Source organism: Homalodisca vitripennis, chromosome 2, assembly GCF_021130785.1.
Source record: "Homalodisca vitripennis isolate AUS2020 chromosome 2, UT_GWSS_2.1, whole genome shotgun sequence".
NCBI lineage: Eukaryota > Metazoa > Arthropoda > Insecta > Hemiptera > Cicadellidae > Homalodisca > Homalodisca vitripennis.
The window spans coordinates 189,423,079-189,450,885 of record NC_060208.1 but is presented as its reverse complement, the minus strand read 5'-3'; the positions used below and the strand labels follow the sequence as shown (position 1 = coordinate 189,450,885).

Below are 27,807 nucleotides of genomic sequence, written 5' to 3'. Positions count from 1 at the left end.
AACTAAAAGAAAAACTAACCACTGAACCCTTGCTGATCTACCCAGACTTTTCCAAATCTTTCATTCTTAGCACAGATGCCAGCAACGTAGCGATTGGTGCAGTGCTAGGACAGGAAATAAACGGGGTAGAACATCCTATAGCATACGCATCAAGACAGTTGAATTCCGCAGAACAGAACTACAGTGTAACCGAAAAAGAGTTATTAGCTGTAGTTTGGGCAGTTAAATACTTCAGATGTTACCTTTATGGAAGATCCTTTTCTCTTTACACGGATCACAGTGCAATCAGATGGTTACTATCATTAAAAGATCCTTCAAGTAGACTAACCAGATGGGCTTTGAAATTAGCTGAGTATGACTACAAAGTTTACCACAAACCCGGCGTGAAAAACAAAAATGCAGATTGTCTAAGTAGAGTAGTATACAAAAATGAGTGTGAAAAGTTACCTTTATTAGATATAGACGCGATTAAAGCAGCTCAAAAGAAAGATAAAGAATGTCAAAAACTGAAAATGCACGAACATTTCAAAACAAGTCCCCAAGGAGTAGTGTACTTCAAGAAAGAAGATGAAAAATTAATTGTAATACCAAGAGAATTGAGAGAGAAAGTAATACGACTACATCATGATTTACCAACGAGTGGACATGGAGGAATAAAGAAGACCATATTAAGAATTCAAGACAAATTCTACTGGCCAAAAATGAGAGCAGATGTAACAGCATTCGTACGATCATGTGACTCATGCAACAGACGAACAGATTATGGAAAATCAAAAGCACCATTAGGGAAGTTTCAAGAAGTGAGTGAATTTGGGTATAGATTAGCATGCGACATAGTAGGTCCATTACCGTTAACTAGATCAAATAACAAGTACATATTAACTGTTATCGACCATTTCACAAGATTCGGAATATTTATAGCATTACCAGATCAAACAGCTGAAACCATAGCACGAGCATTTGTTCAGAAAGTTATAACGTCAATCGGAGTACCAAAAGAATTAATTACAGACCAAGGAAAAAATTTCACATCAGAACTGATTCAGAATGTTTGCAAACTACTGAAAATAAAAAAATTACAGACAACTGCTTACCATCCTATGAGTAACGGACGGACAGAGAGAGTGCACCGAACCATCCCTAAAATGCTGAGCCACTTTGTCAACAAAAACCAGTCAGACTGGGACGAACTGTTACCCGTGATTAACATGGCATACAACAACCAAGAACACGAGTGTACAGGGTACACCCCTTTTGAAATGGTGTACGGAAAGAAGATGGAAACACCCTTAGAAGCAGATCTCACTATAACTGAGGACACAGATGTCTACTCAGATTACGTAGAAGATCTACGAACCAGATTAAAAGAGATTCAAGAAATATCGAAACACTGCCAGGAAAAGGCAAGGAAAGCTCAAAAGAAGCATTACGACAAGAAGTCGAAAGAAAGTGAGTATTATGTCGGACAGTTAGTGTACCTGCATGTACCACACATAAAAAAGGGCAGAGTTAAAAAACTCTCACAGTTATGGAAAGGTCCATACAAAATAGTAGAAATCGTATCTGAGTTAAATGTAGTTTTAAGAATAAGAGGGAAAAACGTCAAAGTGCACGTGAATAGAATCAAGCCAGTATTTGAACTGAAAAACAAAGAAGAAGAAAACGAAGACAGCGTAGAAGAATTCCATGGGAATGAAAATGAAGAAGCACTAGAAGTTCCTAGCAAGGAAGCAAGAAGAGGAGTAAGCCTCGAAGAAGAAGCAAGTGATGCAGAAGAGGAGGTTGAAGATCCAACAGTACCAAGCCAAGCAGCAGAGCAAGCCGGACCGAGTGGATTACAACCTGCCCAAGAAGGAAACAATGAAAGACCAGTCAGGGAAAGGAGGAAGCCGTCCAGACTGGAAGACTATGAAGTTGAGTTGTAAATAGAAGCATACAAGTTGTACTATAATAATGTAGAAGTAAAGTGTTATATCATGAGAGAAGTAAGAGAAAAGCCGAAGTTGTTGAGTATTCTTGAAATTTCATCTTGTAGGATAACAACTCAGTAGCGAATGAAGTGAAAATGATCAGTTTGACAGAAGTGAAAATGTGAAACGAATGTTGCTGAATGAGTTTGAATGTTGTGTGAGAGAAAACAAAAAAGGGTACCCTGAAGATTAAAAATTGTCTGAGAATATCCACACAAGCACATGAGATTAATGAGAGTACTAACACAGAAGGCCAGAAGAAAAAAAAGTTGTAAGAAGTGAAAGGAATAAATCGAGTTACTTTAAGAAGATCAATTGTGTTATATTATAATAAGGAGAAGTTAGTTAAACAACATTGAATATGCATAACATAAATTAAAGGTTAGATTATGGATGTCAAGTATAACCTTTGTTACAGGACTAATGATTATTACGTTGGTCAAAGCAGCTGACATGAGCCAAGGAGTTGTGTTTAGGAAGCTAGAAGACTCTGTGATATCCGGAGATGAATGGAGAATCGTTTTAGACTTTGATCTAGTAGAAATCCTTGATGAACTGATACCATTAAAAGAAAGATGTGTAGAATTAGAACAGTTTAAAAATATCAGTGTGAACGTCTGGGATGAAGACTTCGAGTTTGAATATATAAGAGTGAAGGAAGGAATCGAGCAGTATGAGAGTGATATAACTGACTTATTAAAACTTTTGCCACCTGTAGGACATTCTAGAAATAAGCGTGGACTTATAAATGCAGGAGGTTATGCATTAAAGTGGTTATTTGGTGTACCGACTAGTGAAGATTTAGAACATGTAAATACCAAGGTAGACGAACTAAAGTTAGTAAGTGGTACAGTTGTTAGTTCGAGTCATACACAAATAACTTTGATGAAAGATATTAATTCTAGAATTGTAAGTAACACTAAGGCTATTCATGAAATAATGATTAAGTTATCTACAGCCAACGACAGGTTAATAACATCATTAACGAACTTTAATGAACAGAATATAATGATGCATCAGTCCTTAGCAAAACATATGGCAATTACAACAATGTTAAGACATTTAGGTCAAACTGTTGATGAAGCTAAGCTAAGTGTAGTAGAGTTTAGGCAAGCATTAGAACTTATATACTCTGGTAAGATAAGCAGTAAATTACTAAATCCACATGATTTTACAAAAGTTTTGAATAAAATTGAAAAGATTATACCATATCATTTGAAACTAATTGTTCCTGTAAATGATGAAGATATATTTTTGTATTACGATCTTTGTACAGCGCAAGCATTAGCTAATCCAGCTAGCATAAGATTGATTGTTACAGTACCATTAAGCTCAATTGATAGACAATTTGAAACCTATAAAATCGAAGTGATACCACTTTATCAACCTAGGTTACGACATTGGTTAGTGTGGAAAATTGAACACGATTACTTGTTGATATCTAAAGATAGGCAGTACTATGTACCTCTCGCCTCAGATGAATATGTTCAATGTTGACACAGTTATGTTAACATTTGTCCAAATTCAATAAGTGTGTTACACCATACAGTCGATGGTTGCATCTATTCACTGTTTATGGGATTAAGTTCTGTAACTCAAAAGTGTAACAGAGTTCTAACTGAGAATGTAAACTCACCGTTTGGTTACAAAATGGTAATGATTGGATTTATAGTGTTGCAGAACCTTACAAAGTAATATTAAATTGTTTTAGAAATATTGAAGATGATACATCTGTAATTAAAACTGACATTGTAAAAGAATATTTAGAAGTTGTTGTTAACACCTCAGGTATCATTAAACAGATATCAAGGTGTGATATTTTTGGAAAAAGTGGTAAGATATTTTCGAGGATTAGAGGCAATATAGTTTATAAAAGAAATATTACGCACCTTCATATACCGAAAATAAACATATTGCAGCCCAATGAGACCGCTCTTATATTATTAAACAATAACTTAACTTTTGAAACGCTAAAAGATATAAAAAAGAATCTAATTGATGATCATATAGAAATAGGACTAAATTCATTATTGCAAGGATATAATTTAAACAAACCTGTCGTCATTAATGTAAATAAGAATTATAATTTTATTGTCATGCATGTAGTTGTAAGTTTAAATTGTATACTGCTCGTAGTCTTTATATGTCATAGGAGAATAAGACGCCTTTGCACGACCAGTCGGCAGCAAAGACAAACTCAGAGCACAAGCGACCCAGACCAGAGCCAACTGACGGTGAGGGTGGAGGAAGGAACTCCATTAGCAGAGATCATCCACGAAGCCTCCTTTGTTCGGATGACCCCCCCCCCCATGATTAAGTAGTGAAAAAAAAAAACGTGAAAATTTTTAAAATCTTTAAAGTGACAAATCAAAAGACTCTGACCGGCTTGTGACTCTGAAAAGAAATATTGTATATTAGTAATAATCCTAAATCTTAGTAGTATCATGATTATGTAAACGATTAGTAGCAGGTATTAATAATTTGGGGAACACTTCAAAGAAAAAAAAAACATTTTTTAAGTTACAAATAAGTCATTAACATACGAATGTAATAGATTCAAGATGTGCCATCACTTTAATCCTATGACACATCTTTTCCAGAGGAGAGGGTGATGTAACGACCCGAACCCAATATTAACAATAATTCAAGAAATTATGCTTTATTTGGTTATATAAAAATTTCATTCATTTAGTAAAATTTAACTAAAGACATAATAATTGTAAAGTGTACGGCACTGTTGAGGAGGTCAGCAGTAAGACTGCTGACAATGCAGAGTCAGCACCTGCGTGTGCTGGGAAGCTAGTCTAGTTCAGGCCTCAGACTCGTAGACATGTAACTCTCTGTCGCCCTATTTTAAAACTTTTCTAAATTCTTTCAATAATGTAATTCAATACTTTATATCATTCAGAAGTGCTCTCCCCTTTTTAACCAATGTAAATTGTGTGATTTCTATAAATTAATCTTTAATAAACAGTGTTTTTAAAATTCAAACGTTGTTGCACAAACTTTATTTCTTTTTCCGGAATCATCCGGTGGTGGCAGCGGATACCAATTAATCCCCAAATCGGTCGCGTTACAGCTATAAGACATGTCTACTCTGTGAAGTAAAAGTACTACAAGTTTCAAGAGTAGCCTACTCTAAATACAATTTAGTTATTTTATACAATTTAAAAAGAAATTCATTTCTTTTACATATAGATTCTTTATACTAACATTATTTTTAACCCTTTCGCTGCCACAGTAATTTGGCCGATTCATGTCGAAAAAACGCCGCGCGCTGTTTGCAGATGTGTGCCGTAAACCGCCGGCGCTGCATCGCATGTCACTCCCCAAAACTGCCGCGGCCGATATTGACTAATTGTAAGGGTTTAGTAAAACGTCAATAAATCTGTCAAAAATTTAGATATCTGCGTAATTTTTGTTTTGTTTTGTAGACAATAAAAGTCTCCGTAATACTATATATTTCGAATCAATAATAAAACAAAACTGTTTTTTTAATCTAAATTTTTTAGTTTTTAACTTTGAAATTTTTGTAAATTTTTATTTTTAAAATTAGATAAAATATTTTTTAATATTGTTTCTGTTATTAGTTTATACGTTTTATTGAAGAATATTATGTTAACAACATTTCCTGCAAATTTCAGGTAAAAAAAACTAGAAATAAATTTTGTATAGCACTTTAATTAAAATAACACATTTTTTACTAAATATAGGCATAGAAGAAATACTAAATGTTTCACACATTTTTTACATAATGCTCTTCAAGAAATCCTATAAAACAGGTTGAAATAATAATAGTAACACTAAATAAATTAAATATACCTAGTAAAAATGAGTTTTATAATGTAATTTTGCATAATAATATTATTTTTATATAATAATAAGATTATTTTTTATAATAATAATTATTATGCTTTTATTTTTGTGGCACAAAAAATAGTAGCCACGATAAAACAAACTTGCAAACTTGAAAGGTTACAGTACAAACTGTAAACAACAATAGACTGAAACCATTAAGTTTAAGGGTTGGCAGAAACGTCAAACAGCTGATGTCTGCCACAGCTGATTAGATCCTGTTTCATTGTTCGTATTCCGTAATATACACTAGTCATAGATTATATACTTGATGTGTTTTTCACATTGAATGCCTTTTTATCTTTCGCCACATGTATAATAATGACTTGTGATCACTATAGTAACGAAAAAAATAAAATTATAACTAAAAGCCGATGACATCGGCTCATGGCGATTTTCGGTCCAAGGACGTGGGCCGATGTCATCGGCCCTCGGCGATTTTGAGTAGACATACGCGGGCCGATGACATCGGCTCTCGGCGTTTTTAACGATCAAACTGCAGAGCCGATGACATCGGCTCTTGGCGGTGAAAGGGTTAAAAGCCTAAAACTTAATTCAATTCAACATCATCATTCAAAATGTATTCAAAGTAAAAACGTGTTTGAAAATAAGTTCAAAATTAAAATCAGTGTTTCGTTATTGACTAAGTGTCTTCTTCGTTTCACAAGCAGTCACATTTATCCTTGTTAATAAATAAGGTAAGTAAATGTTATTGTTTTGTTGTAATTATATATTAATTTGTATTCTAAATTATATTAATATTTATCCATTAATTTTTATTTCACTTTATAGGCTACTATTACGTTATTTAGTCCGACATTTTGCTTTGTCCTTTAGATGGTAATGAATATTGATGATTCCGTCATTAGATAACTATCATCCAATTGTTGTGGCCATTTATTATACTGCAGCCTTTTTATACGTTTACAAAATTACAGAATATTGCCCAAAACTGTATGTCTCGGTACAACTCTTTACTCTCTTTAGGCCTACGCACAGGCAGATTGCCCATATAGGCTTTCCAGTATTGTTATTTTTATTGTGCAATTTGTTACATTTTTCTTACATTTCTTCTACATATATATGCTGGTATATATATATATATATATAATATATATATATATATATATATATATAATAATAGCTATTTCATTTCAGAACCATTGTATATGTGTTAAATATAAACTGCTGGAATAAAGTTATTCATTCATTCATTCTAAAAACCGGTTTAAACATAGACTAATAGCTGAAAAATTAATTTTTTAATCGGTCCAGAAGCTAGTTGGTAGATTCAATCCAAATAAGCAAGGAAAAATGTATAAGTTACTAGGCCTATTGTGGATTTTAAAAACAAATTGTAATTATTTTAACTGACCAGACTTCATTTTCCAGGAAAAGTAAATGTTCCACTTGTTCAATAGGTTAGACCTGGATGTATCCTATAAATCCAAGAAAACAAATTTGACGTTAAAGAAACACTTCTTCATACAAACAATTTTATTAATTTTATTCAATGTACCTATTAATAAACGTAGATCATAGCAATAAAGCGGTGGTTCCTGTCTAACTATACCCAAATCAAAACACCACACAATTCACAGACACCGTGGATCTTGAATGTATTATTCCCAACTTGTATTCCCTAATTCACACTTTACGTTTACTTATGAATTCAAAACTACTCAAAGTAAATTTTAGTTCACACAAACTGCACGACACTTGTTCACGACACGTGCTAATTTGCATGTAGCCAACACAAGCTAACGACAGACAACCAAAATCACTACTCCGACAGTAAGGAGTAAGGAAGGACAAAGATGAAAGCGAAAATGACTGAACTATAGACTAGAGTGGTGGGAGAGTGGTGAGTCGAGAGACGCCAAAGACAGACGGAGCCGACACCTCAAACCCCATTAGACCCGACCACGAAGTAAGGGCAAATTCACATAGAGTAATACTGGTTACGTTACAAAGATTATCGACGAGCGACTTCCAGTAAGACATTGTAAGAAATAAAATCAACATTTACAGAAGAAAAGCCAATTACAGAGAAGTCCTATTATAATCCTTAACTCTATATGACAAATTTCGTATCATAGAGTAAAAAAAGAAACTTCACATGCTTTAAGAATCAACAATACGATGAAAAAAATATAAAATTTGTGCGTAAACGCCTGATGCATGATACAAACTATTAAAGAGTAAATTTCAGAATTTTGAATTCGTGCATATTCCAACTGCATTTGACATTCACAGAACATTTATATAAACATATATGTTTCGAATATGTGAACACTCGGGTTAAATGCGAATACTTTTCGATTCTGTATTCGGTTCTTCCATCATCACTAGTACAGTTGTCAGTTTTCAGTAGTCTAATCCTAATGACTAGTGTTTTCATTAATTATTCACAATTCCCATTCTATACTTTTTCTAATTGATAATATTGTAAGTGTCAAGTGTATAATTACTAATTAGCTGTTCTCATTAGGAATGTGATGAGTGTGTAATGTGTAAATTAAATTCTTATTTTGTAAATTGAATGTGATTTATCATTTGTTTGATAATGGTTAATCAGCAATAAAACTTCAACAAGTAGTCAATAGCCTACATGACAAATTTCGTATAGGATAGTGATAACTGTTGTCATCGAAATTTGTAAGGGATAAATTATTTAACAAAAGTTTTCTGTTATGTTACCATTTAAGAGGCTATTAACAATAAATGTTATTACTGGTCAGTTTATACATTTAAAACCCTTATCAAAATTTTCATCAGTTTTAGCAGAACTGAAATTAAATTTGATAAAGTGGAAACATCCCAGTAAGCAAGTAAGTATTAATTTAACACAGTAATTGTGGACTTAAAGTTCCAAATCATTCAGAACACTGAAAATAACATTATCCTGGTAATAGGTTAACACTGAATAACCTATAACAGGCACTAATTCTGCTCATCTGTAATTATAATGGAGATGTAGCCTATGTGTGTTCTTTGTGTCACAAGGAGTGAAATTAGTTTTTTATAATGTATGAGGGCTATTCAGAAAGTAGATGAAGTTTTGATATAAAGTACAAGAAATCAATTGTATTATATGCATTTGAAAGGGGCACTAAAATGCTAATTCAACGCTGTAATCATAAATCCTTAGGCACTTATCATAGGGTCTACTACTTATAAAATTCTGCCTCCTGAGACTTCAACCAGGTAGTCGCACCCTCCTGCAATTCCGCATTATCATCAAAGTTCTTCATTGTTGGAAACAAGCGATAGTCGCTGGCTGCAAGGTTCAGAGTGTAAGGCAGATTTGGAAATATCTTCGATTTTAAGGGGACTGGGATTGTCCTATTCCTGCAATGTTAAATGTAACAAAGTTTATGTACCTCTATCTCAACAACCATAAAAGATAAAGCACTAATTTTTGTTTTATTTTGAATATGAACCTTTTCTTTACATTTTTAGCAGAGGGGTTATAAAAATTCCATCAGGTAAAGGTTTTGGTAATTTATAAAAATATATATAACATTTTGTTATTTTTTCCTCATATGATCAGATATAATTTTTTTTTCAAGCAATATTTCAAAAAGTCTGTTCAAAATGTAAGGCATATTATGTGGAATAAAACAAAAAAAATCATGCTTATATCTTTTATAGTTTTTGAGATACAGGTCAGCCATTCTTTTTTAAAGGGGAAAAAAGTATAAAAAATATAAACAAAGAATTTGAAATATTCTTTATATATTCAGGTGCATAAAGAGTCAAATAATAAGGAAACATTAAAAATTATTGCCCAAAAATTGGTATTTTATGTTTTTTACTGATTTGTAAACAGCTGGCTGATTGTTGGCCAGAATAGGTGACGGTTGTGGTTTTTTTGTTGGTTTGTTATTGCAGATGGTTCAAAAGTTAACACCAGGAGTTTATAGTCTGTGTTATAGTTTGACTTTTGAAGATTTATTTGGACTAGTTGACTTTTGAAGGTGAGTTGTATTATTATACTAATTCAAAATACAAAATTACTATTCTAGTTGTCCCCATCCGTTACAAAAAAGTTAATAAAGTTAAGTTTATTGCAGTAATAGTAATGTCACAAAATTCCTATTTTGGGGAAAGTAAGGTTAAGTGAAACCCTTTTTTAGTTTTATATATTTTTACAATTTTAGGAATTCATTTTAGCAGTTTTTGGTGTAACGGATGGGACATGTAACGGATGGGACAATGTCTGATAATATAAGGAATTAGTTGTTTTAGGTCATCAAATATCAATAACAAATACTTTTGAGGTTGTGTACATAGCATGAATAACTGTGAATGCAAAGAGTGGCCTAGATGAACAAAAAAATTAAACCAATTAAAGATATTATCAGTTTTTATAAACTTTTTAAATCTGCCAAAACATAGAATGTGTAAATTTAAATTTTAAAAAACACTACACTTCTTTAGGCCTAAATTTGAGGTAGACTACACAAATATTATTACAGAGTAGCCATTAACAAGGCAAATATTCCACACATATAAAGAATGTTTTTCAATTCATGCTTGAGCTGATATTAAATTGTGTGCTTTTAGATTATGGCGCCTATCAACCAAAATCGGATGGCCGAATGTCGTGCGAAGAAAAAGTCTGATCCTGGAGCTTGGGAAGAACATTTACGAAAGGACAGAGAAAGAAACAAAGCCAGAAGAAATGTAAAGAAGGAAGAAAGACTCTGATCCAAATTTATTGAAAAGCAGACAGAGAAAAGGAGCGACTTTGAAAGAGAGCAGTAAGAGAGAGAAAAAAACAGTCTAAACTGGGGACACCAACTGTTGAAAATTCGTGTGTTGTCGAGAGACGAGATGAGAACTTCCTCTCCGTCAATTTTATGCATAAAACTGGTACACCAAGTTCTTTTGGCCAACAGAAGCTGACATTCAGACTCTACAACCAAATGACATTTTATGCTAAATTGATGTGCCTCCACACCCCTGTCTCCGATAGACATTTTGGAAATGTTGGAAAATACTGTTAATCAGATCCAAGAACTCCAAGAATTTAAATAGTTTAAGCAGTAGATAAAACATAAGCTTAGTTGTAAAAAAGCGTTTAATTAAAAAAATTGCTTTTTTTATAAAAAAAACCTTGTTTTTTTATCTCCATTAACTTAATAAATAGTTTTTTCACCATTAAAAACACATTATGGTATTGAAAAATGTCATTGTTTAATGATCTAAATCACCAACGTTTGGTTACTCGTCCCATCCGTTACAAATCAAATGTCCCATCCGTTACATTGGAACATGATTTATTACTAGTTAACGTTTATTATAATGATAAAGATAAGTATAAAACTGAAAACTATGCAATCTAATTAATAGGTAGTATTTTTCCTGTTGTGTTAAAGATATGGACAGAACTGAATTACTCCCATAAAGGGAATCATCACTTGCTACACTTCCTAATTGTGTCCCATCCGTTACACGTTTATGAACTCTTTTAACTCTTAAAATAATAATTGTATTTTTTAACCACTGGCATATTAATTTATATCAACTCTTTAAGCAACCAATTATGTTGTAAAATTTCACTTTAATACCCATATTTAACTTATACAGCTTTCTTTAGGGTAAAAAACACAGTAAAACTGTCCCATCCGTTACAAAAGAATGGCTGAGGTACATATGTAAAAAAAAAAAACACAAATGTTCGGGAATCGCGAGTAAAACGTGTATTGCTATAACACAGAGGATTCTGTTTACTTTAATACATCCCTGCACCATATGAAGGCTGATTTGGGTCTTCCTGCTCCTCAAACTGGTCCTCTAACTTCCTTTTAGCCAACTGCTGCGTCTTACGGCACTTTTTTCTAATTTATTCTACAGCTTTCTCTGCTTCTAGAATTTGATATTTTACTGATAGGTACTATCTCGAGGGAAGTTTTTCTTTCGTTGACATCAGCGCGGGGCAGCACCTTCGGAGGCCGGAGACACGGAGGCACTCGCATTTTGGGTGGCGGAGTGTGATCAAGAATAAAAACAAGTTTTGAGTGTTTTTTCAATAAAGAGTTTAGTTCTAGTTTAGTAATGTTTGTTTTTTTTGAATTTTTGTGTTTGGAGAAATGTAGAGGTAAAACACGGAAGTACAACAAAGCGACGCACCAGCTGAACGGGCGGCGAGACTCTGCAATCACGTTATCTACTAGACCGCTCGACTTTGACCTCTGTCTGAGGATGGGGAGGGGTTTGCGATAAGACAATTCCTGTTTTATATTGACGAAATATTGTTCTACGCTAATCTAGTAATCAGTAGAAGCAAAATGTCAAATAACGATTCATGTCTGGGTGTGGTCGGTATAATCCCAAAGTACCCTTTTTCTGTATATATCTTGAACTGTAAACAATCGGATTTTTAAGGAAAAGAAAATATTGATGTTATAGGCTATAAGAATACCAGTAAACCATGTTGGCAATAGTACATTTCGCTTTAACGGGTTTGATTTTGGGTTAACGTCCCTGTTGGAGTTAATATACATCCGTCTTGGAGCAGAGAAACAGGATAAAGGGCAAAGAATTGGCCTTTTCCAATTAAACATAACTTACCTCAGAGACTATACTATGAAGTGCCTCTATTTATATCAGGGTTACAAATGGTTCTCTCCTAACAGGTGTATGAAACATAACATACACCCACGAGACGGAAATACTTTTTCCAACATGTAATTTTATGGCAATAAAAGCTTTTTATCGTTAGAACAAGTTAACATTTGTAGAAAATTGACTGTTAAAAATTTTAATAAACTAATAACAAGCCATAAATTACTTATACCATACTGGCCCAGACTTGGTAGTACCGCTTAGTGGTGCTGCCGAAGCCCGCACTGATGTCAACGAAAGAAAAACATCCCTCGAGATAGTACCTATCAGTAAAATATCAAATTCTAGAGGGGCTGATCAGAAATATAAATTGAATTGTAATGGAAAGGCAATTATGTACCATGCAAAAAACTTAAATAATCATGTGATGCCACGCGGCCTGCCGTAATCGGGATTCTTGAGAAAGATAAAATAACAGCGACAACAATACCTGGAAATGCTTGTAAGTTTGTAATTTTGTAATTAAAGAATTGTTTTTTTGTTCTATCATGTTTTTTTCTATAAATTTATATTTTTGTGTTCTTCATACTGGTGTGGTCGGTATAATCCCAAAGTACCTAATTTTCTGTAACAAATTCCTTGAAATTTGAGGAAAACTAAAGTAAAACTTAGTTTATGGGAATTGGCGGGCTTCTTTAATCTTCTCATCGAATTTAAAGACAATTTCATTGGTCACTATGTTTGGGCACCCACTTCGTTTGTCATAATGCACATTAGTTCGCCCATTTTTAAACCTAATGCATCACTGACGCATTCCACCTTCGGTTACATTACATTACATTAACAATTACATTGTTCCCATAAACTTCACAATAAATTTCAATTGGTTTATTGTGCTTAGGCAACATAAACTGTATTACCGATCGCACTTCACAAATCGCGGGATTTTCAATTGTTTCATATATTTTAAACTGTTAATGTAAAACAACAAGGAGTAACAGTGACTTCTCACTAGCACGGCTAGATAGCTCCTGAACGGAGAAATGCCCTGACATCAAAATATACTTGATATGTCCCGCCCCTAGCGGCTACAGAACAAAACGTAATCTACTTTCTAGATAGTCCTCCTGTGTGTGTTATACATACACAATTTGTAACAAAATGGTTGGGCTGGCTATGCATTTTCAGATTTTATGTACGATTCTAAGCTAAAAATAAAGAATAACTTTTCCAATTTCCACTTCATTTAGCTGCTAGCTGCAATTTTGTATTTTTTATTAACAAATTATTATCTATAAAACTAGTAAAGCTAAAGGAATCAAATTTGGCACATATGTTTAAATAAGTAAGAGGAAAATTAATTAAATAAAAAAATTGTTATTTTCAGTAATATTAACAAAATGGCATCTGTTGAAAATGTTTAAAATCAAATATAAAAAAGTCCAGTATAGTTATAAAAAATTTACTAGACATAAACTATTTGGAGAATTTCATTTCAATTCCAATAGTACTAGTTTCAATGAAATCTGTCAAGGCATATGCGAGCACGACTACTTTAAAGATACTCTTGTAGAAGCCAGGAGCAACAAACAACTGATAACTCCTCAACTGTAGCTCCTGAGACAGGGGATGGTTATCAAAAGATATTCCCATCTTAAGATTCACTTTAGCACAATAAATTGTATTTCAACCCCTTCACGATTTTTGATGTAATATTACATTCATAGTGATTACAGAAAAGTGTGCAATTTTTGACTTATTATTATGCATTGTAATATTGTTCCTGTTTTATTCTGTTGTCTGGTGTTATTGCACAAGTAGCATTTCTATGATAACCCCAGTTCTGTTCTGGCGTTTTCTGCTAGCTTTCTTGTCCTCTGTTATGAGTGTTTGCACCTTGGTAAGTTCACTGTAATCTTACAGTATAGAAAGCTACAGCGTGTTGTTGTCGCATGTCACCCGTCTTAGAGTATTTTATGGTTTTAGTTCTAGTGTTTATTGTACCATGGAAATGTCCAATGCACAAATAGCCGATTGGCTTCGTTTGTGTGAATGATGACATGGACACAGATAGTGAAAATTACAGTAAAAAATATATAAAATAACAAAAATTTGAAAAAAACACTATAAATAACTTTTCTGTATAACAAGTATATATCCAAATTCTCCAAACCTTCTTCTGTTAAAAAAAATAGCAAAACAACATAATTTTAGTTTAGTTTAAAAGACAATCAATGTTTTGAGGGCCTGAAGTTGGAGAATGAAACAGTATTATGTGCACCATTGAAATAACTAAAATTTCTGTGCACCATTTCATGGAACAATTTTAGACCATTGGTAAGGTACCCCAAAGTCGGAGTGCAAACCTTTTTTTATTGAGAGCCCTTATAATGGAGCTGTATATAATTTTGAAATGGAAGTAATCATAATTGAGGTACAGATGTTGAAAGATGTTGAATAGATAAGTTTTACAGTACATTTTGTTCCTTTATAGGATTTTAAATGGCCTCATATTGAAGCTCTGATGCTTCTGCAATGTATTTATGGGCTTCCACTGCAATAGTTGTACAAGATTTCAGAAGCATTTGCCTATCAATATCACACAACAGTACGAAGCAAACAGCAGTATAGAAAGTATTCATCTGAGCAAACAGGAGCTTCTTATCCATAGAAAGAGGAAGTAGAGGTCCAGGAATACTATTTCCTCTTATACAAACTTCTTTGCTACTAGTAAAGAAAGTTTTAGATTTATTGTCATAAATTTACTTTCTGAGCAGTTTTTCCATTAGGGGAGTGGTTATATAAAAATAAAAAAATAGCAGTTTTAGTACTTACTTATGGCTTGTCAAGTTTTAAAGTATTCTATAGGTTTTTTTTATTATTTGGCTTGAGTTAATAACGTATTGTTGTGGATGTATAGCACATTATCAATACCGCCCCACCTGAAGAAGAGAATATATTTCAATCCTCAAAATGTGTTATATATTTTGTAATATATAACGATAACAAATGTCCGAAATTCCATTTTCCTTTCAGGCCTTCCACCATCAATAATAAACTTTAAGGAAAGAACATATTATAATGGTTGATACAAATGCTAACACATTAGCTGCGGTGGACGCTCATTACTGCTATCCCGACTGTGCTAAAATTGATACATGATTAGTGTTGCAGTGAGTTTTTAATAAACATATTCAATTGTTATAAATATATTTTTTGAATATACTATTTATTTAATAACTATTTATTCAATTGTTATGTATGTATAAATGCCACCATATAAATCACTTCATATGTTGCTATAAAGGCTAGCTGATTAATATTTATAATTCTTCTAGTTACAGTGCATGAAACATAATCAAACCACTCTTGAATTTGATACCATTCATAACATTTTTAAATGCTAAAGAGCTACAGTTTAGTATTTAAAAGTGTAACTTCAAGAAAACGATTTCTTCTGATGTGTTATATATTTCTGTTGCATATAATGATTGCTCCTTGATTGTTTTACATAAACACACATTTGTAACCTACAATTCTACGGAGTAATATCTCTTCAAACTTTATTACCTTTTAATATTTGTTTATAGCGTAAACAATGCTTGGCAGGCCAACTCGCTCACTGTCCTCTCTGTTCCAATCTCTGCTCGCTATACTATCCTATTTTCTTGTTGAAATAGGAATTATATAAATTCTTATCAGTTGTCTTTTAAAATTTACTGTGTGAAAACATACCTTGTAATGGTGTATAATGTTGAAAATATAAATAAAAATTAATTGTACATTTATTTATTCTGCACTGACATTTAAAAATACTGTTTTCTAGATATTGCGTCTGAGCAGACAAGCTGTCAAACCCCAAACTCCTCTCTTGCTCTTGTGGACAGTACCGTTCCTGTCGTCAGATACTGCAGTCAAGGAAGGGAGCGAAGTGAAAAAGATGTCTAACCAGCAGAAAAAAGAAATGAATGATGCTATTGTAGAATCAGATGAGCTGTTTGAATCTAATAAGTATCAAGAAGCAACTTCAGCATTGCTTCCTTTTAAGGTTTGTATCAAAGATATTTTATACAAACACACGCGTGCGTGCGCGCACACACACACACACACACACACACACACACACAGTGCTCGATTAATAAACATTGAGGTGCTGGAACTGGAACCTACTGGGATATACAACTCCCCTCCTCACCCCCTCAAAAAAAGTTTGCCTTTGCAAAGTACTAGGTTAAAGAAGGAAGATTTTATTGAACTCAGACTTTTTAATGAACATGAAAAGCAGTAAAACAATACAGCAATATAATCATTATTTGTTTTGACAGTTTTCTTAAAATATAGTCCAAAACTTAAACGTGTTCTCATAATACATTTTCAGAAGTCTTCCTTGCTTTGTAAATCAGACATGACTGGATTCAGGCTTACAGGTTTTGTAATTGATATTCTATTCAAATCTAAGTAGATGCTCTTGCCTATAGCACTTGACAGGCCACAGGCAACGGACAGTGAATGTGCCATCATATATGATTAATAGCTGTAAATATAAATTAAACAGTCCCGAACCAAGGGAAATACAAATATTCACTATGTGTCTGTCTAGAATCAAGCGCTAAAATGATGTTCAACATAGGTATGGTTAAAGCCTATACCGAAATCCTGGCTTTTTGTAATACAATCCCATTAATTATAAGGCACAATGGTGAATTTTGATGATGGCAAAATTACTTATGTGTATAAATTTATTTAAGACAGCTTACCAGTAAGCCTAGCATGTATGATTATGCATAAATATTTAGAGTATCTATGTAAATTTAGTGATACATAGATAATACATATACAGTAGAGTCCCGTTAATCCGACCTAATTGGGACCGACCCCTATTCGGATTATGTGATTGTTCGGATTAGCCAGCATTACAGAAAAATACGGTTTTAAACTTGAGAATGGGTCTATTTTGTTATAGAATTATCAACATTGTTTATTAAAACATGTTTTATGACTGTTGCATTGTATTTCTTGACAAATAAACGTGTTTGCGAATACTAAGCACATTTATTGTATTTAGTGTGAGAGTTCTATTGTTAAGCAATGTGAGTCATCCAATAAACTCTCTTCAATGCGACAAAAGACAATAACTGAATTTGTCTTTTAACAATTAATATTATACTCAATAATAATATCAGTACTGTACGTCCAATTTTTGTTTGATTTCACTTCTTAGTACAGTAATATAACTCATACTTAACCTATAGGTTTCAATTTGGTACTGTATTTAACTTCATTATTTATGCACTGTACCGTACACAACTTGTCTTAATAAAATACTGTATGTCTATTTAATTAAAGTTTTCTTTGTTTATGTATGAAATGATGCACCCATTTTCATTTTTTAAGTAATTAGTTCCTATAACTGTTCATTATCGTTATAAATAATTCCTCCTGGACCTGTTCGGATTAACCGATGTTCGGATTAGCGGGACTCCACTGTATACGTAATATCAATCTGCTTGTAAAATTACAAATTTATAATGTGATTGTGTAAATATAAAAACATTATCAATACATTTTTTTGCTTCTGAATAGCTACCACCAAACACGTACTAGTTTAATTTTAGGAAACCAGCTCTGTATACATTTTAACCCTTTGTAATCAGCATTAGAATTCATATTATTTATATCAACTTATGAATTAAAAAATTACTGAATTCATTTATGTTAGGACATAAATGATGTCGAAGTTCTGTGGAGGATAAGCCGAGCGCAGTACAAGGCCTCTCAGTCTTCATCAGTGTCCGATGCAGAGAAGCGACAGATGATACAGGAGGCATATGACAGTATTACGAAGGCAATGGAATTGAATGACTCACACTGGGCGGTACACAAGTGGATGAGTGTACTGTTGGACGCTCAATCCTCGTACGATGGCATTAAGGCGAGGGTAACTCAGCTGGAGAATGTTAAACGTCACATGCTTGTAAGTGGGTAGCTAACTATTTCAACTTAATTAAGTTTTTGTTTCACAATCTTGGAAAACGAATGCTTTTAATATTTAAAAATCAAAATATCACTGACAGTGAGAATATGTAAAACTGTATTTGGTTTTCAATATCAGAACAAAATTATGTAGTAATTTAAAAACTTTTCATTAATTACTAAAGTATTCCATTGTTGGTTTATCATTGAACTTTAAGGGGGGTCCGTACCAAAAATTTCATTTTTTTGAGTTTTTTGGTTTTTTTTAGTTTTTATATTCTTCAGAACCTCACCTTTTTCAAAGATGTGCTTATTTTCTTTCTATCTTTATTAGAAGTTATTGAAAAGAAAGTTTTTCGAAAGCATTGCAACCAATTTATGGTGAAAGAGGCAGCCCCGCTGGTGGCCCACCGCTTTAATCATATTCATACATACTACTACTATTCTTGTTTCCTTATTGTTATGTTATGTTGGCTACCCTGCTTTTGATGTATATTTTTGTCTCTGTCAGGTGTACTATTTGTCATGTGATCTTTGTTTATGTGATGTCAGTGAGAGTGTTTTCTCAATTTGTGTTGTTTACAAAGTGACAGTTTACTTATTCGAGTTTTGTGAATATTAGTTGTTGTTTCAAGTTAACATGGGAAATAAACAGAAAAATCGGGAATCGTTTCAAGTGTTATTCCAAGAGAAAAGCATGTTGGAAAGACTAAATCTAGCCTTGATAGATCTTCTGAGGCTATGTATAACCTCAATACTGAAACTTTGCCCAGGCCTACCACCAGCACTGACACTTCTGATAATCCTACCACCCCTAGTTCTTCTGTTAGAAAAATGAAAGTTCAAGGTAATTTTGAATACTATAATCAGAAGAATGAGGTTTTAGCATATGACATATTTGATTTTGAATTCGCTTGCCGAAGCCATAAATTAAATCGCAGGATGCAGTCGTTGCAAGCACAAATTGATTTTTGAAAGGCGGTCTGTTGAAGGACTTGCAGTAAATTTCTCAGTGTATTGTCCAAACTGTACAGACAAAAAAAGGTCTATTGACAATTGTAATAAAAATCACTGAAAATATCAATGGAAAATCTGTAACTCTTTACGACTTGAACCTACGTCTTGTGCACGGTATGCGCAGCATTGGCAAAGGCCACACAGCAGCCCAAATCTTGTGTGGCACTCTAAATCTTCCTCCTCCTCCAGTTCATTATAGAAAACATGAACAAGTTTTAGGCACAGTAGCAGAAAATATGTGTAAAAAAAGTATGAGAAACGCCGTAGAAGAAGCAGTGAGCAGTAATGATGGGGGACCGACATAACTTATGCGTTGCACTAGACGGTTTCATGGCAAAAGAGAGGGCCATGTCTCTCAAAATGGCATTCTTTCTCTAACATCAGTAGATACAGGGAAAGTACTAGATGTATCTATCCTTTCAAAGTTTTGTTAAATGCCCAAATAAGTGTGAAAATGTTCATGTAGTCAGCTGTAAAGCAAACTATCAGGGTAGCAGCGGAGGAATGGGAGGTCGCTGGCGCTTTAGAGGTTTTTCGGAGGTCAGGAGCCGGAATATAATGTTCGCTACCTCAACTACTTGGGAGATGGAGACTCAAAGGCCTATGCATCAGTGAATGAAGCTCAAGTTTATGGAGAAGAAATAAAAATAAACAAACTTGAATGCATAGGCCACGTGCAAAAGAGAATGGGAACACGTTTACTCAAAATAAAAAGTACGTCGGGTAAACCATCCTTGAAGATAACAAATCTATGTCCGGAAAAGGTCGACTTACTACTGCTGCTGTTCATCAACTGCAAAGTTATTATGGACTGGCTATACGTCGGAACACATCAAGTGTAAGGGAAATGAAGCAAGCAGTTTGGGCTGAATTTTTCCACGTCTTATCGACTAACGAACAACCCCAACACGAGCTTTGCCCAAAAGGAGACGGAACGTGGTGTTAAGTTTCAACCAGAGCTTACTTGATAATACTGAGTATGATCATAACAAACACTTTCATTTGCCAAAAGCTGTTATGCTTGCTATCAAGCCAATATTTAGGGATTTGGCTGATCCTGAGCTTTTGCAAAAATGTGTGAAGGGCAAAACACAAAACCCAAACGAATCATTGAACCATGTGATTTGGTTCTGTAATACCAAAAAGGGTTTTTTGTTAGCCTACCAGTGCTAAAATATGGGACTTATTTTAGCTATAAGCACATTTTAATAATGGCCCTGATAAGTAGAGTACAAATAATGGATGAGCTTAAACTTTCTCCTGGTAAAAATTTGGTTGCTGCAATGAAAAGCCTTGAGAATAAGCGACTCAAGAAAGCCGAATTAGCTGCAAATGAGCTTGAGAAGAAAATCAGGAAGGCTAAGGCATTGAAGAAAAGAAAGTTAGAGGGACCAATTTGAGCAGGATGAAGCAGACAAACCAGCCTACAGCACTGGCAGCTACTGATGTTACCAAGTTTCACTGTAGGTTAGTACAACGATTTTTTCAATCGCGTTTTCCCAAAATTTGTATTTTCTAACTTTGATGTAAGTTTTCTCAGGACCTGTTTAAAGATATCTTTATGAAATTTTCACTGTGTGTTTGTTTTAGTATTTACTAGTCACTAACACAAGGATTTTGTAAAATTTTAATTTTTGGGCTTATAAAAATTAAATTTCTGAATTAAAAACTTGAAATTTAACACAAGTTTTTAAAAAAATTTGTAGAAAAATTAAAATACAAAATAAACAAATATCCTTGTGTCAGTGACTAGAGTATTACATGATTAATAAAATAAAATAAAACATTTCAGTGTAGGTTCAACACAACTCTATAAAAAATTACATATAATTAACATTACGGAGATAGGCGAACAGACCCCCCCCTTAATCTGTCAGTAGGCTTTTTTTAAAGCGTGTTTTGAGTAAAAAAGTTTATTTTTAACATCTGTCATGATGTTGATGTAATATCTCAACTAGTTATAGTTGCAATATATCAAATTAACTACTTTATAATGGTACTCTATAAACTTAAAATTCACAAGAGCATTAAATCTTGTGATCTGTGGTCCCTAAAACTCTCGATGGATGAATTATATAATTAAAAATATATTTACATTGCTATTATTTTGTAATTGTGCTACAGAAAAAAATACCTTACATTATTTCATACAGACTGGTTTAAAATGTTCTATAAAAACTCAATGATTGACTAAAATTAAAATACTATTAAATTTATCTTTAGACTTTTGTGGTTTGATAATAAAAACACCAGGATTTCAGACATTTCTAGATACCAGAGTTTGTGTAAAGGAAAATTATCTTTTAAAGGCAAAGACAAAAATATTAAGAGGTTTTGAAAATTTCAAAAAATATCTGTGTTGTAAAAGCATGTAAAAATTCTTCTTATGTAAACATACCTTTAGAATTTCAAGCCTAATGATACTGAATTCATAAACTAATTTAATAGCATTAACATTACACACAAAATTTCAGTTATATACCATTTTATACTATATCTCTACTTTATAAAATTATTTTTGTACACTTATTTGTTTAATTTTAAAATTGGGTGCAAGGTTTTTGTTTTTACAATTTTGGTATAAGATTAATATCATAATTTTATTGTTGTGTTTGTTTATTTTAGAAAGCAGTAGAACTGAATCCCACTGATGCAACAACCCATTACATGTTGGGTTCATGGTAAGATTTTATACCAATGCTATTACAAGTTTTAATGTTTCGTTTTTATCATGAATTAACTGCTAACTATAACCATTGAAATTCTAATGAGCAACAACTAAAAATTTGTCTCTTTTTAGTTTATTGTTATACTGGTAAAGGCCAAAACTTCCAAAAGTTATTAACAGTTTGTACAAAGTAAAATGTTACAATTCTGCAATTAATTTCTTCGGGCTATACAAAATTTTGCAGTTTTTATAACTACACTTTTTATTTTTAAAATGTCTTAATGTGTTTCATCTGCTTATTTTTTGTGTAGGTGCTACCAGATTGCAGACATGTCATGGATCCAGAGAAAGATTGCCGCTACGATATTTGCCGCCCCGCCTACATCTACGTTTGAAGAAGCCCTTCATTTTTTCTCTAAGGCTGAAGAAATTGAACCCAGGTTTTACAGGTAACTCTTACTAGGTCATTATTATCAATTAATTCATTGTTTTATTAGTAAACTGAAATTTTAAATCAATGTTTTTTATTGGAAAATGCAATGAGGTTTTATTTTTATATATTTTACAGTTATAACAAGCTCTGAAGCATTTTATTTTTCACAATTTGGCATTGTAAAGAAAATTAACCAGGTTGATAAATTTCAAAAAGATACTGTACGTGTGCCAAAAGGTTGCATATTCCATTCAACACAAACATTTTCTGCCAAAGTTTAATACTTGTGCATCAACCAAATCATCGCAATACAAATATTTTTTTAATTATTTACACAAATAATTACAAAATTTTTTATAATGACGTGCAGTGTTTTGTTAGCCAGAATTTGTTGATGCTGGGAAAGACACTGTTGAAGCTTCAAAAGCCGAAAGAAGCAGCTCAATACCTCACTCTTGCCAGAGACTATCCTAGTTCTTCAGAGGAGGATAACACGGTCGGTAACTATAAGTGCCTTAGTTGCATACAACAAATTGTTGCTAATAAATGTTATTTATGGAATGAAAATGGAAGATAAGAGTTTTTTGTAGTAATGTGTCAAAGCCAAATCTTGAATATTAAAAAAAAAATCTGTACAGGATACTCAATTGACAAAATTCGCCAGTAAAATCTTCAGAATTTCATTACAACACAAGTCAGAAGTCACGTTTGTTTTTCACCACTTTCAGATAAGTTTGTAGATCAAATACCACCAAATGAGAATGGCACCAAATATGATGTGCCTATTTTAAATTGTAACATAATATTGGCTGTCAATAAAATCATTAACTTAAAATGATCGACTGTCGATCTAGGATTTGCTGTAAATTGAAAGTAAATCTCGTCTGATATTTTCAAACTCTTCACTTGTATAGTACAAAGACACCATATGTTCCTTTGAAATCACATTATTTGTATTCTGAGCTGATATACTTTGTGAGAGTGTTTATTAAATTCCATGAGTATTAGAAACGTATTAAACCACATCTGCCAACACCGTGATGAATCCAGCAACAAAGAGATAGTTGAATCCACGGTTACCAGAATACTCGGGGATGTGCAGTAGAAATGTGGCGTCACTGGACCAAGCCATTCCTGTCTGCCTCGCACCACCATTACAATAGTTTTAAGATTTATCACTTTGTTTGTAAATGTCTTAAGTGATTTTTACAAAAATTTAAATAAACAATACTTATTATAATTGGTTTAATAAGACTACATGATGTTAGCACCTTAAAAAGGTAATATTAATTACTTTATACTATAGAGTATAAAAGACATTGGTACTCAATTTTCCATTGTCAAAGCCAAGAGAAAAAATAAAATAGTAATTAATACAGAGGAGCCTTTGTTGACGAGCTCAAGACAGCTGACGGATTGCTCAAGTGACGTCACACCACTGTGTGGGTTCTATAACTGAAACCTTCCTTATGCCAAGCTAGTGAATAATAAATCATTTCCACTGGTAAAATTCTTGCATATTGTCGTCTGTTCGCTGAAATGTTCTTTTGATACTGGCAATAGATCACAGTGGGAAATGGAAATGCCCAAGCTGAAAGTTCTTTGTTATGTAAGTGTTTTTGTCATCTTACAACGTTAAGATGGTACATTGTTGATACATTGGAAAAATTATAGACTACTTTTTATACATAAAAGTTTTGAAGATTGATGTTATTTATTAGAAATTATTATTGTTATTTTAACCCTTTGGCGGCAAACTTCTGATATATTGGAGGATACACAATAATCCTTTTACATTCAGCCGATAACATTTACCCATTTTTATCAAGTTTACAATAAACTAGTTTGGCAACCAAAATAATTTGTTTGTACTTTATGTATGGAAGATTCCAGATAAAGAACAGAAGTAATAAATTATTGTAGTTTTGGAAATTAGTTTTGACCAGTAGTTTGTATTTTCTATATCTATGTTCATGCATCTATGCACGAGTATGCAAGCTGCTTGGTGGTAAACAAAACAAATTACTGACGTTTATGTCATATTTTGTGTAGTTGTATATAAGTATATTCTGTCTAAGCTATAAGAATATATGTGTACAATACATTGGGCAAACATCTAATCACCTTAAGAGTCAGAATAACAGGGCTCATATGTGATATTTTTCATAAAGACAAGGAGAAGCCATTGGCCAAACATGCTGCTGAGCACAAAAAAGACAAAGTTGAATGTGTTATGACCTTAAAGGGATTAATAAGGTCTCCCTTGTCCTGAAAAAATTTAATAGGTTAAAATTAAAAATCTGAAACAAGCTTATCAGTTATTTCTAAAATCTAACTATCCAATTGGTTTATATTTAGATAAAAGTAACTTTTCCAAATTCCCTTCTGTGGCATTAATGGCATAACAGCTGGGCCTTTGAATGTTTTAGTTGTGTATTTACATATTGTGGTTACTTTCTTATTTGTTATGTTTATTGTCCTTTTTATGTTCTTACTTTGCTTCCTAAAGATGTGAGTATAGAATCCCACGACATATAGAAGCATTTTATCTTTTTTTTTTTAATTTATCATATATAAAATTTGACAAAAAGTCCAAACAATACATGCAGTCAACATAAATTATGAATAATTAAACTCGGTGACATTAGTTTTTCAACATATGCAGTGACCATGATGTGTGCTGGTTAACATAACCTCACTTTGAACTGGAACCACGTTATATAACATAATTCAACACCTTCATCTTAACCTATATTGGACTTTGATTTAATCATCACCACTTTAGAATCAACATCACATTTGGAACCACGACATAAGGCACAAAACGTTTGGGACAGTTTACAATAATTGTTAACCCCACCTACAACTGACTTTCATGATATCGGGGCAACAACGTTGCATGATATTGGGACAATTAATTAACCTAATACAATAAATATTAACAACAAATATGAAAGAAAAATAAAGTGAGGAATCAAACAAGAAAAACAAACATTATAAATAAATACAATCAATCAGCAGCTGATGGTCCATCACATTGATGTATATGAATAAGTAGAAAATATTAAATTTATCTTGGATATCTTGTTTGAAATACCATTTGATGTGCAGTTTTACTTTTTTAAATTTTAATGTATTAAAATTTTCAGGGATCTTTTTAATACCCTTGATGGTGTAACAAATTTCTAAATGATTTTGTGTAAATTTATAGCGTGACTGGCTAAAGGTTTTTCTACGTCACCATGGACAATGTAAAATCGATGGCCAGTTACTCTTATGCATGAAGGATTCAATGTTTGCCCGACAATGTTTTTCACAGAAGTTACAATCAAATATACAATTGTGTGCTCATATGTTTTCTAATAAAAGGGCATGTAGTCTGGAAGCCCAATTTCTAATCAATGAAATGAAAGTAGAAGGTAGAGTAGTTACACCATTTCCCTGAATCAATAAAATCAAATTTAGACTAAAAGAAGTTATGATGATTCGAAATATGAGAATCCGTAATCAATATCTTTAGATTTTGAATCAAATTAGAACATTCCTGATTCAACCATCACTAGATTGTTAATATTCTCAAATAATTCTACTCCATAATATTGGGTAGAGCTGTTTTTGTATTGTAGAAGTTAATCTATCCATAAAAAATTAAATATTTAAATTTTATTTCTAGGTGCGAAAAGAAGCAACAGAAATGCTGAAGAAGTTGAAGATTGAAGATTAATCCAACATGATAATGGCCCTGATGATTTGTATCTCTAAAAAGCTATTTTTTAAGAATAACTAACTTTAAGTATATTTTTATCATTCACTGGATACATATTTTATATTTTAGCTTCATTGTATAATAAAGATATATTACATCACATGTGATTACCAGATTGTGCATTTTGGACCTCTCTTTGTCAGCATCTTTGCTTTGTAAGAGCCAATATGACTGTTCATCATGTTATAGCATATAGTCAGTTATATCTTGTATGGTCTGCAGAGCGGCAGTGAACATGATCGTCAGAGGCAAGATAATTGTAATTTCAATATGGAATATAACAAGAAAAACAGTGTTTTTACAAGGGTGGAGGGAATTAAATAGAATGGTCACTTTGAATCCTCGCTTGAAGAACGGGTCAGAGCCCAAATCAAACAAAGATGGGCTCGGCCACAGTCATCCTATGTCAAGCGTTGCTGTGCCATTGTGAATATATTATTCCTGGAATTATTATTACGGTTTAAGACTGTTAATCATATAGTTATAATAATACCTAAGGTTTGTTTAAGAATATGTACAGTATTTTATGATAAATAAACATAATGAAATGTAATTTTACTATTTAACCTGCGATCTATTATATGGTGCCCTTTGATCTGCCATATAATATGTTACTGTTATTTTTAAATCCTGTAAGATCTTATTTTACCAAATTGTGTACTATAAAGCAATTACCTAAAACTAGTAGAAGATAAAACATGTTCATCAATTACAGCAAACACTATCACACAAGTTTTAGTTGGATTTGTCGCAGCATAGCAGCGCTAGACAAGGCCAGGTGTTCCATTAAGACTACTTTTTACACTCAAATAACAAATGATTTTATCAAGACCAGCCGACATAAAAAATCAAGAGTTTCAGTCAATTAAACTTAGAATCTTATCTCAAACAAGTAATTTTTTCATGCGAAGTTCGAATCGTTAATCATCAAGGCCCCATTAAAATATTACATTACTTTTATTTACAGTAAAAAAACTGTTATTGTGATTGCATGTTTCTTACAAAAACATATCTGAGTAAAAGATTGCAAAATTTCAGCATTTTATCAACACTCTTAAGGAAGGTGTGAATAAAGCATATGAATTAAAAGTTTCACACTCCAGCACTGTAATTCTAGCTGGATTGTAATCCAATGTGGCCAACTTTGCTTCAAGCCCTTCAAATATGCTGTTTTGCTTGGTGGCTACTAGATTTTATTACTTCCTCCCTGGTTTTTACAATAACTTCAATTAGACACCATTAAATTTTCTAAAAAAAAATTATATCTTCAGCCAAAAATAAACAGCGATTCTTTTTAATCTGGTTGTAAATTACTACCATCTAGTCATTATCATGGATTGTTCAGTTTTGAAGTAAAGAATGTAGTTCTTAGATTTAATACGTACAAGCCTAACAAAAAGCAACAGAATTAATATCATATAGGAAAAATAATGGTTCAGATGAAAGTATGAACCAATCTTTAGTAATTCAGCTATTTTTAACAAACCAGGAATTTAATCCTTGAGGTATTTTGAACTAAGGTGTATGTTAGAGCACTCTTTGTTACTAGCAG

At 32.7% G+C, this 27,807-nt stretch overlaps 1 protein-coding gene across 3 annotated transcripts; it reads left to right on the top strand.

The window, feature by feature from the left end:
• Positions 1-8,123: 8,123 nt before the first annotated feature.
• LOC124355197 (regulator of microtubule dynamics protein 1-like) lies at positions 8,124-26,355 on the top strand. Of its 3 annotated transcripts, none has more exons than XM_046806205.1 (7): positions 8,124-8,273; positions 16,225-16,446; positions 18,118-18,372; positions 22,014-22,069; positions 22,368-22,505; positions 22,871-22,985; positions 26,163-26,355. In XM_046806205.1, the coding sequence occupies exons 2-7, from the start codon at positions 16,339-16,341 to the stop codon at positions 26,211-26,213; spliced, it is 723 nt and encodes a 240-aa protein (XP_046662161.1). In that variant the 5' UTR covers positions 8,124-8,273; positions 16,225-16,338; the 3' UTR covers positions 26,214-26,355. The 3 variants fall into 3 exon arrangements, with proteins under 3 accessions (XP_046662161.1, XP_046662160.1, XP_046662162.1); XM_046806204.1 differs by lacking the exon at positions 8,124-8,273 and adding an exon at positions 8,282-8,656; XM_046806206.1 differs by lacking the exon at positions 8,124-8,273 and adding an exon at positions 14,942-15,078.
• The last annotated feature ends 1,452 nt before the right edge of the window (positions 26,356-27,807 follow it).